Source organism: Epinephelus fuscoguttatus, linkage group LG13, assembly GCF_011397635.1.
Source record: "Epinephelus fuscoguttatus linkage group LG13, E.fuscoguttatus.final_Chr_v1".
NCBI lineage: Eukaryota > Metazoa > Chordata > Actinopteri > Perciformes > Serranidae > Epinephelus > Epinephelus fuscoguttatus.
Window position 1 is genome coordinate 26109137 of NC_064764.1, and position 12054 is coordinate 26121190.

Below are 12054 nucleotides of genomic sequence, written 5' to 3' on the forward strand. Positions count from 1 at the left end.
TCCCGTTGCGGAAGGCTGCCTTTGTCAATATGTCTACCCTACGAGGCGGAAAATTGGGCACCTCAGATCAACTCGCCAATCCGGCTCTGTGTATCTGAACACTCGCAGCTTGCCGGCAAATCGGCCCAACATTCGCGGAAAATCTGGCAGTATAAAAGGGGCTTAAGAAAACCTCCATGAATACAGATGAATTGAAAGCAGAGTGAATAGAAGGCTCTACATGTGTCCCACTCTGACAAGCATAAATAAGACCTTAAATGTGAAATATTAATGGTTTTCTATGTCATACATGACAGTAGTCTGAATAGCTTTGAATTTTTGGACTGTAGGTTGCATAAAACATAACATTAAGACGTCTCCTTGGGCTCTTAGAAATCTAACAGGGCATGTTCACTGTTTTCTGACATTTTATTGACGAAATGATTATTTTATAATGATAGTAATCATTAGTTGCAGCCATAATACTGTTTTATAATGATTTCCCTAATCACTGAAGCTATTTGTACAATGTTTTGAGTTAGCATTTCTTCAAGGGTTTTTCAGATCAGTTCTTGAAATACTTTGGCAAATGTTATCTCGTGAAAATGCATTAACACCCTGGTGTGTTTGCTGTAAATGTATGGCTTTGTTGCAGAGACTTTAACACCTGAAATCCATGAAATCATCTAATTTCTGCACAAGTGGGCAGAAGACGCCTATTCCATTTTACAGAACCCATCACACGATAATCTGCATTTAGAGTTAAGAATTATTGGAAGACTGTACAAGTATTTTTTTTTCATCTGGAAAGAAATCATGGAAGAATGTCAAAGCTCATTTCAGAAACATGGGGCAGTGAGGTGAGACGGTGCCTCTCGTGACCATGACTGTGTGATAAGGACCAAAGAGACAGGAGCATTTATAAGGATGAGGGATTTGAACAGAATCTCATACGGGACTGCCAAGGAATGATGATGTACATGGGGAGAATATGTCTGCTCGCTAGATGAAGAAAATTGGCAATACTGCTGTTAAGTGGCACATTATGGAGGATACATTACAGAGATTTTATTAAATTCATGGAACATCACGGTCCAGTAAGATAAAGAAGAGACAAAGAATCAAAAAAAGCAGCTGAAGAAAAGTACATTTAATCTTGTACTGTGTCTACAGAGCATGCTCATTCAGCTGCACATACATCATATCTACTTCAACAAGTTCAAGTTCAACAGCGAGTTATATTCGTATCACTTACATGGCCTGCTGTGGAGGTTTGTGATATTATTTCTTGCTGCAGGCAAAAAGTATATCTAAATGTTTTCAGGCGAGAAGTGCTCTTTCTATGTGTCAAGTGTACTTACTTTGCAATATTCTGAACAAAGAGAGCTGTATTCAGGTGTTGCGTAACACAAAGACAGGTTAAGGACAGAATATCTGTCAGTCTGAATGACGGTAACGATTTCGAGGCGAGCAGGTGAGTCATCCGAGATCTGAAAAGTACTAATTAACTTTGAGCTGCAGTTTGGCTGAATTGTAGTTCCTGCCACATGTCGTTCCATCAATCTATACCTTATTTAGGTTTCTCTGTCTCTCTTGTCCTCTCTTCCCCTCTCCCTCTTTCCACTTTGCTACCAGGTCCTATCTGGTTGCCATGGAAACTCCACATATGTCTCGAACAGCTGTTTTGCAATTTTCCACAAAATGACAGCCGACTTTGCCTCACGCCCACTCTCCATTCCCCTATCAGCAGCCTCCTGATAGAGGAGTAACACACACACGTACAAACACTCTCCCAAGATCAGTGCTTGAGATCAGCATATAATCAAATACCAACTGACATATAAAGACTTAACATTGAGAGAAAATTGCTGCTGTTGCTGTGGGACAAGCATATAGCTATTCTAAAGATACACATCTCCGTGATGACCAATGTTCCTTCTGCCTTTGAGCTACATTACAACAGAAGCAACAGCACTCTATGTTGCTCTTAATTAGATCATTTTCCTCATGTATCTTAATGGTACTCTTCTCGTTTATCTCTAAATAATATGAAACTTTACAATATAACTGTAGAAAAGCCACAGCAGGCTGTCCTTGTTTTACAGTATTTATCACAGACTGTACATAAAGATGGACGACATGTCTCCTCTTCTTCCCACTGTACAAAAATGAAGCCTGATATCCCAGATAGGGCGGCTGCCATCCTCATCGTTTGGAGTCAGAGTTTGCGCATTAGCAGTTGGGAAGTGGAGCTGATGTATTGAGTTCTGGCCCAAACATTCCTCTGACCCAATCTGAGCAGCGCCATTGATTGAAGGCATACCAATATGCCGTCAAACCCCTTTTGTATTGCGTCAAATATCTTTTAATTACAATCAAACCATTCAGAAAAAAACGTACATCAGCATGATAATAACTACCCAAAATGACAGAAACCAATGCTAATTTGGAGTGAATGGGGTTTATGACCTACAGTATACTGCAGCCACCTAGATGTTTTGGGAAGCTGTCATGCTGTCTATCTTAATATGCAGTCATTGGTATTTATCAACACAGCTGGACTTCACCTTAAGCCAATCAGACTAGTTGCCATTTCCAGCAGCATTAGAGCTTCAAAGCAAGAAAGTCGTTTGTATCTATCCTTGTATTGACTTGACATATGGCTCTCCCTCTGTGTGGTTAAAATCCATGGAGTATAAAAAAAATAATGAGTATAGCCACTGGTTTGTTAACTCCCATTTTGAAGCTTTGAGTTCAGCATTTTGGCCATAGCTGTCGTGGATTTTTGGAGCCAAAAGTGACTCAAGGTGACCAAATTTGGAAGAGAGGGGTTGCTGTGAACTGGCAAGGGGTGGATCTGACTCGGACTGTGAGTCCTCGCAGAAAGCCTGTTACTTTAAGCAGCACTGCATTTTATTATGCATAATTTTAAACCTTACGAAAATTTGAATGAGTGAGTTGCATAAAAATTCACACACCCCCTACAGTTGTCACGAAGTTTGAAATTGGCTGTACAGACCCAAACTATTTTTTTTTTTTGTACTAGGCTGTAAACATGTTTATTTGTGCTGTACAGTTGAGTATTTTAACATGGGTGTCTATGGGGATTGACTCGCTTTTAGAGCCAGCCTCAAGTGGCCATTGGACTTTTTTGGCTTAATTTTTCAGTCCCACAGAATGCTGCTTTTTAAAATCCCTGGACTACTAATTGAAGTTTTACGGTAAATCAAGCAAAGCCTGTTCCAGTGTTCATATGAATTCCTGAATATTATTTTAAAACAGACATGAAAAAGGGAGCCTGTTCTTTAAGTTACATTAAGCTAAGCAAAGCAAACAGACAAAATGGCTACCTGGGCTCCACAAACAAACTAGAACAGTAGTTGATTTTGACAAATCCGCCAATGGTACAACAACACTATTGATTACCAATGGCCATATCGCTAGACAAACGCTTAGCTTTTTTTCTTTAATTGCCTGAGGGTCAATATGTAGCTCTTGACTCCTGACCTCTGTTTAGACATATTCAATAATGTGCCATAAAACTGTGTTAAGTTCTTCTATCAAAGACTAACAAAAACTGGCTCTAACATATGACACTCTCCTGACCACTGACACTCACCAAACTGTTCATTTTTGTTAAGAAGCAAATCATATGACACCCCGCATGCTTAAAAATGGCTGGTCCACATTCACATTAATGAGCAGCCCAGTGATATACTGTTTGATGGACAGGAAAGCAAGAGCATTGTCTAGTCCCTGGTAACGACTTCAGTGCTAGATGAACCTTAATTGGTGGTTTACAGTTTGAGCCCCGACAGTATGTTGTGGAGGCGGGAGGTAATTGTGCTGATTGACTGAAAGGTTGGCCAGTTTGTTTCTCATCAACCATTTAAAGGCCATTAGGCACTGAATGCCATTAGAAGAGTGGGGAAATGTCTGTGCACAGTGTGAGCTTGGCCTGTTTGTTATGTGCACAAGCACTTCTCAGATGATTAGTCAATTTACTGATTAGTCAACAGACAGAGAATTAACTAATGACAGTATTAATAATTGATGAACGTGTAAGTCATTTCTTAAATAAACATGCCAGGCATTTGCTGGTTACAGCCTATAATTTAATACTTTGCCTTAATCAAATCTTTGTATATTAAGTACTTGTCAGAATTTGGCTGTTTTTAAAACTGTTGTTCAGACAAAAACAGTAGGGCTTCATCACCGCCACCTGCTTGAGGGCGGGTGTTCCAGCTTTTGGACCTACTTCTCAGAAGGTCCATCTCTGGTGCAGCTTGGTGTGGCATGGCACGTCTAAACTGACATTGGAAACACAAATTGGAGCGGCATGGCCAAGAGTGACAATGGAAAAAGGGTATAAATTGGCTATCTTAGGAGTCGGCAACCTTTGGCTCAGGAGCCACATGCGGCTCTTCTCCAGTGGCTCCCTGTGGCTTTGACAAAAAATTATATGGAAATCAGTGTTATTTTTTAACATTTTAATTTTCATTTATCATTCTAGTAGCCATTAAGTCATTCTTGCACTTTCCAATTGTACAAATGTGTCTCCTTAGTGAGGCTAGCTATTGATTCACCACTAACACTGTGCTCATTTAGACCAATTAGGAATGTTTATAGGCTAATTTAGATTAGATAGGCTGTGTTGCCATCATTATAAGCCACAAATATATATTGTGGGTCCAGACAGATTTTTTTATTTATTATTATTTTTTTTTTTGCCAAAAATGGCTCTTTTGATATTGAAGGTTGCCGACCTCTGGACTATCCTATGAAAAAAGCATGCCCTCACATTTGAAAACGTTAAACCAACAAATATTTGGAATTTTGTCCGAATGTGCTGATTAATATTCTTTCGGTCAACTAATTAATTGTTTCAACTCTAAAAATAAAAGCTTTTTATAGGCCACACTTAACAAAGGGAACAGATGACATCAGCCCAATGACATAGGGGTTGACCCTTAAATGGGATAGCATACAACTGTTTACTTGCCAACTTATGTCACTGGCAATACTAGTTCAGTCAGACAACTAATGTTTTAAATGTTTATTTCCCACTGCAGAATCAAACGGGATCAGATTCCTTAAGGGGGCTTCAGGATAAGAGAGTATCTCTGCAATCTGAGGCAAGTCCTTAACAAGGACGCGACTCAAGCCCTTTGTAGATGGGAGGTTCCAGACGTAAAGCCGGAGCCTGTAGAAGGATGCTGAGGTGGAGGTGTGGCTGAACAAGCAAGCAGCAGTACTGATGCAGGGCAGCGGCGGCATACACATGGCAGAGGGAGAGCTGGGAAGATTTTGCAGCTTAAATAGACCGCCACATTTGGAGGGTGTGTTTTGTAGAAGACAAATGGAGAGTGACGTATGACGTGTGTGTGTATGAATCAATGCAGCTCGAGCTGACTGCCTGAACTAACTCGCAGACGTCACTCCATTTATATGCATTTACATGATGAATACATTTATTGTTATGATTAAAACACATAACTTCATCTAGCTATAGGCTACATACATGTTCTAGAGGCTGTAGTTTGCGGGGCTGCTGAAGTGTATGATCATGTTTAACCAACTTTCTAAGATCAGTATTACATCGTATTTCTTGCAGAGTTTTTATGTAAGACTTCATTAGTTTTACCTGCTGCAGATGTAACTTAGAAACCATTTCATGCTCATGCTTGCAGTCGTGATTAAACATTTGTAAGATCTGACAGAAGCGGAGAGTTTGGCATTTGATCTGTGGGGGAGACATCAGTGTAAAAGCTGTAGCTTGTTAATGAAGGTTAGCGAGTCACAGATAGAGAGATACACGATCAATTACCGTTGAGACTGAGTCAAAGGAGATTTAAATACCGCATATGCAGTTTTATCGGCCATATTGTGTTTGAGTTGTATTGCATACTATTATGTGCACTGCTGTTATATTTATCCCCTGTGTGGAGTAAACAGCATGGCACCCCTTAAAATTAAAATGGTCTTCTTATATGGATATTTATCAGTAGTGGTTGTGTGTTCAGATGAGGACAGGATTCTTAACCAGTGTTTGTGTGTGTGTGTGTGTGTGTGTGTGTGTGTGTGTGGGTTGGATGAGTTTATTTAAGCATGTCTGTCTACATAATGACCCTTTAAGTGAAATGACCTCATGGGGGTCATCAACAGTGTTAATTGGCTGGAATTATCACCACCGTGATTACCATGGTAACTGTTCTCAGAGCCATTTGCTTTGCTTAAAGACATCAGTGTATGTGTGTGTGTGTGTGTGTGTGTGTGTGTGTGTGTGTGTGTGTGTGTGTGTGTGTGTGTGTGTGTGTGTGTGTGGTGGGGTTGCGTGACGGTGGTGGCTGTTTCGCTGGTAGAAGGTCTTCCAGGGTGTAGTCAGTATCCATCCAGTGCTGTCAGTGTCAGTGAAGTCACATATGTCCAAACCACAGCGCTCCACCTCCCTCTCCCCTCGCTCCCCTCGCTTGTTTGTCCATCCTGCTCTCCATATCTGTCACACACCCCAGTTAACACACACACAAACACACACACACACACACACACACTGTCTCTCTCTGTTTCCTGCTGAGCGTCCTCATTCACTTTTTGTGCATGTCGAATAAATAATATATCAGTGGTATAGTAAAATCGCTGCGACCTTGCTTAGCCTTCGACTCTCTGCTCGTTTGTTTATGGCTGACTGCGTGAACTTGTTTGTAGTGGTTTGTGTTTTCTTCCGTAAATCTGTGTCAGAGTGTGAGTGTGTTGTGCGGCTCACTGGAGCTTACAGTGTGTGATGTGAGTGTGTGTAACCCAGAGGCTCTCTGACCTGCTGCGGGAACGAGGAGCCACCAGACACACACACAGCCTTGACACTGATCCACGCTGACGTGTCAAGGACAGTCAGAGGACACTCGACAAATATTGGTTGTGTCTGTGAGTGGCACAGATCAGTCTCTGTGCTGTCTGTGTGTGTGTGTTAATGTGTCTTCACTACATGCCCTAAGCGCCCTGTCTGTCTTCACTCACAGTAGGTGTTAACATATGAATGTGTGTTGTGTTGCAGTGTTGCGTCTCCTGAAGGAGGGAGCAGACCCCAACACTTCGACTTCCTCTGGGGGATCCTTGCTACACCTGGTAAGATACACACACACTCATTCATGCAGCTTTTTTTTACAGTTATGAAGGACATTATTCTGACTTACATTCATCCCTGCAGCTACATGTTTTCACGGCTCTACCCAGACCTGAGGACCAGAGACCTTGACCCATGAATTTTACCTATTTAGTCAGTTGGGTCGGGGTGGGGTCCTACTCTTTTACCTCTAATTCCAGGTCTATTTATCATTACAGTATGTGTATTACCCAAGTGCAGCCATGACTAGCACCAATCATGAGAAAAACTTAGATATGCTGTGTGTGTGTGTGTGTAGCGGGGGATCAGAGGAGGATACGGTAAACTCAGGTACTTTATGTGTCCCTGAGCCAGGGAAATTAAGGCATTGCAGCAGCTCACATCACAACAACAGGCGGCACGGTGGTACAGTGGTTACCATTGTTACCTCACAGTAAGAGGGTCCCTGGTTCGAACCCTTCTGTGTGGAATTTGCATGTTCTCTTCTCTCCGTGTCAGTGTGGGTTTTCTCCGGGTACATTAGCTTCCTCCCACAGTACAAAGACAGACCGTGGGTGTGAACGTGAGTGTGAATGGTTGTCTGTCTCTATGTGTCAGCCCTGTGATAGTCTGGCGACCTCTCGCCCAATGACAGCTGGGATAGGCTCCAGCCCCCCATGACCCCCAACAGGATACGCGATACAGAAAATGAATGCATGAATGTCCAGTCCATAAAATAGACCCGAGAGAGACCTAAGACGTGGCTCTTGGGCATTGACAGGGTCGGGTCTGTAACATCTTGGCCAAAAACAGGTTGGGTGTATGAATCTAATATCAGATCCAATCAGATCTCAAAAAGAATTTCCTGGGTTTGAGTGTATCATTTTGGACATGTGAAGACCTTTCAACCCAACCAAAACTGCTACATTCCCTATTCCATACTTTACCTAAATCTTTTCATTATTCAGTAAGAAAAAGCTTTTTGACTGAGTACAGATGATGATTGTTTAATTTGAAAAGTAGCCCCTGTGTGTGTGTGTGTGTGTGTGTGTGTGTGTGTGTGTGTGTCACAACAAAATAAAGAAAAAGCACTGGCAGGGTGTGCACATTGTACTACGAATGGCTGAGGAATATCAGGAAGGATGACATGTTGGAGTCAATATATAATCGTTCTCCATGCCTTTATCATTAGCATTTTGCTAATTCTGGCTAACGTGTTACCCCTGTGGGAATACAAGAATTTAATGTTACAATTGCTGCACATTACATTTTTTCACATACATGACTTACTATGAGCTGAACCACTCATGTGTACTGTTAGTAGTAAGCAGTGCTTCAGGACATGTACTGTTCTGCAAACTGATTATAAAGAAGTCTCCTGTGCTTGCATTCTGCAGTGCGCTCGCCATGACAACGTGTTCGCGGCAGAACTTCTGATTGAGCGAGGCCTGAATGTCAACCTGCAGGACGAAGACCTGTGGACGGCCCTGCATGTAGCGTGTGTGTGTGACCATGCGGATGTGGTGCTGCTGCTGTTGCTGGTAAGAAACACACATGCAAATACACACACACACACACACACATACACACACACACACATGCATGGACATTTTGTAATTTAGTCATTTTCTTGTTGATCCTTGCAATTCCAAGCGTGTCGACTACAAATTAGATTAGTGTTTTGGAATAGGTCGGCATACTAACTCCATGTTTCAAATCAGCTTTGTACCACTGGCTGTATTCACATTAGTCATCCAGATTTTTTTGTCCAAGTGGAGCGTCCCTCATTGATGAGGGGTTTTGGATTACAGAGGGTCTGAAACACGTCTTTCCATTCTCTCACACACCCAGCTGAATCACCGAAAATGGGAATATTTATAATTTGGGCATTAGCATGAAATCAAAGAGAGAGCGCGCTCTGTGGAGGATATTTCCAGCTCTTGTCGGGTCTGTCTTGACAAGAGCTGCGGTTGTACTGATTAGGTCCATAACGAGAGCAGGGCCAGCTGCAGGGGAGGGCATGCATATCCTCAGCCCAGTCACTCAGTGGGCCGGGTGTGTTCTGCTGGTGTTGATTAGACCCAGTGAGGGTTAACTACAGTCTGGAGCTCCATGGAATCCAGTACAGCCGGGTTCTGCTGATTAGTTCCTGAGTGATTGCTGACTTTCAGTCTGCGGGGCAGGAAAGAGACGATCCTGAGAGGAATGGATGTGTTTGAAGAGCTGCCAGGCAGAGTGGATCTGTCAGCCTGTAGTGACTGCGTGACTGTTGGTTCATGTGTATGTTTGCTTCGAGAGAAATTAAATGCATGCAAATACACCAAGATTCATGCAGGCTTTCTAGTTTGTAGAGCAGGGTGTGATATAGATACGCCAAATGCAATTTATGCAGCGAGTATGCTTTCATGATAGGCAATACCATGAGAGAGAGAGAGAGAGAGAGGGAGAGGGAGAGATTTAATACTGCTCCCTGGGAGGCAGTAACTAAATGTCTCCCTTTCACCACCAAGACAGAGCTAGTCTCTAGTAAATGAGGTCATATTTACACAGAACTCAGCCCTGTTGGAAGAGAGCAGGGGGTAAAGAATGAGAGACACAGAAAATTTCAAAGAAATTCAACAAAAACTCATTCAACACTGTGAAAAGTTCATTTTTTCCAGCTCACTCTAGCAACACCAAAGCTTTCACAGCTTCAGTGTACTTTGACACAAAGTGCTTATTTATTTGACTGCGTATACGTCTGCTTGCGTGCGAGTGTGCCCTCGTGCAAGCTTGTGTGATTGTGACACTATGTGGTTATGAAGAGGCAGGCCAAGTAAGATGTGAGACTTGAAATATATTAATTTGCAAAATGATGCACATTTGCATGAAGTATTTTTTTCTCTTCAGAGTAAGATAAGCACTTGAGTTCCTCTTTCTGGTGTAGTCAGCAGGCAGGCCTGATGCCCCTCCTGTCGAAGGTTAAAAATAGCTTCAGTCCAACTGTATTTTCGATAGAGATGCAATATCCTTTTTCCACTGTTCATTCATTTTGACATCCATCTCCTCCACCACAGACTCTGCCAGTGCCCAGTCATTCTGTTCTGTTCTCAAGCTGCTGCCTTATCAGAGCTGTAAATGGGAGATCTTTCCCTCCAAATGCAACGGGTTTACATTTTAATGAGAAGTGGAACAGTGGTCTCGCCAGAGGAGCTTGACTGGCAGCTTTATCTTTGATTGGCACAGGAAGGAATAGTGCTGCTAAATATGTTCTAATCTATTGTGTCCTACTCCTCCATCTCTGTCTCTGCTTCCCCTCCCTTCGTCCTCTGCTTCTCTGCCCTTGATTTCCTGTCTCCAGTTCCTTCATTGAGAAGCAGAGAGGGTTTTTTTTGCTGACAGAGATGTTACCCGGCTTGTCTTGTGGGGAAAGGGGGGGGTTGATGAGAAGTCTGGGTGCATTGTCGCTCTGTGTCCAGATTGGCAGTAATGCTAATTCTCTTATCTCCTGCCTCCAAACAGCAGGAGAGGGAGTAAGCCATTTCTAAACTGTCTCATTCCCAAACCCATTTCCAAATGCATTCCTAAACCTATTCCAAGCTCCAGCTCTGGTTAATGTTGGTCATTGAGACCCTGGCAGGTTTAACAGGCTGCACAGAGGCACAGTGGACTGCTTCGTAACATATGAAAACATGAGTGATTCTGCAAAAATACTACAGTGATAGTGTAATGTGCAGCGGTGACAAACAAAACCAAATCCAGCTTTCATATTTATTTTAACATAGTCTTGAATAGTTGGACTTGGCTCATACACATGCATCAGGATGCTTCAGCAGAGGCTCTTGATCTCCATGTGTTACATATAATCTGGCTTTCTATTTGAAGCCACAAACCACAAGATACTTATCAAATTTTACTTTTTCTAGTGCCTCAATTATGTCTTCCTAATTTCATTCCTTATGAAACTCTGAACTGAAAAGATGCGGTGAGTGATTGGAGTTAATTGCAGACTTGCCCTAATTCCGCTTCACTGTCTCCTTGAGAGAAAGTTCACGGTGTTGAAAATACGGACTCTGGAAGAACATAAAAATGAGTCTTCTGCCTTAAACTGTTTACCACCGATGCACTTCATCTGATTTTCTTTTTTTTTTTAAAAATAGTTTCGTTTCTTCTCCTTTATATCGTACTTCTCTGCAAGATACTCGCTTTAGTCTCTAAACTTGCACAGGGAAGATGTAGCAATGCAGTTATTTGATCCCTGGGAGACAGGTTCTGTTCCAAAATGCTATTTCTCATCTTACAGTTCAAAAACCCAGTGGGGTTACAGTTGTAGAAGTGACCCACTTTCCGTGCTTGTAAATGATGAATTTAAAACGTCTGAACTCTGAGTGCTTTGAAGTCAAACGATTAACAGCGAGCCCCCCAGCTGCACTGAACTCCACTTCACACCAGTTGAATTTCGGGGGAGTTTTCTGTTGACAATGTCGCCCTCCCTCCCTCCTCTAAACATGACAGTGGTTTGTTAAGCAGTTGTTGCACATTCCTGCGGTCTGTGATCTGTACAAACCTTCACATGGATGCAAGATTTTTATTTCAATATGTTCATGTTCATGTTTGTTAACCAGGTGTAACAAAATCCTCTATTTGTTGAGCAGATCTTTTATGTCGTGGTGAAGAATTGTCCTCAGCTTTAGATTCTCAATGCGCAATAACAGGAAGTGCAACAGGAACGTTTCATGGTGATTTAGAAAAAGATGATTATTACAGTTTTTCCGGCAGGCTCTGTTGTTTGCAACACATCACAACACTGCAGCATGGTGGATTGCAGCCGAGCAGATGTTGTGTGCAGTCAGTAGAGAATAATAAGGCCAGAGCTCAATTGCTTCTGGTACATTTGTTACAGCTATTTGATAATCAAGTTTGAGAGCTCCTTGACACTGGGTTACTTTTTTTTAATAGAGCCCAGAAAATCTGAATAGTAGAATGCTCAATATGAG

General features: G+C 42.2%; 1 protein-coding gene across 4 annotated transcripts in view; it reads left to right on the forward strand.

Moving 5' to 3' along the window:
* Positions 1-12054, forward strand: part of myo16 (myosin XVI) — a 135750-nt gene that overhangs the window by 31395 nt on the left and 92301 nt on the right. For all 4 annotated transcript variants that reach the window (XR_007450790.1, XM_049594620.1, XM_049594617.1 and 1 more), the window contains exons 3-4: positions 7031-7101; positions 8476-8619. Coding sequence is in view for 3 of the 4 variants with exons in the window: in XM_049594620.1 (XP_049450577.1) it covers positions 7031-7101; positions 8476-8619 (215 nt within the window). In the remaining variant the exon portion in view is untranslated. The remainder of the gene's footprint in view (positions 1-7030; positions 7102-8475; positions 8620-12054) is intronic.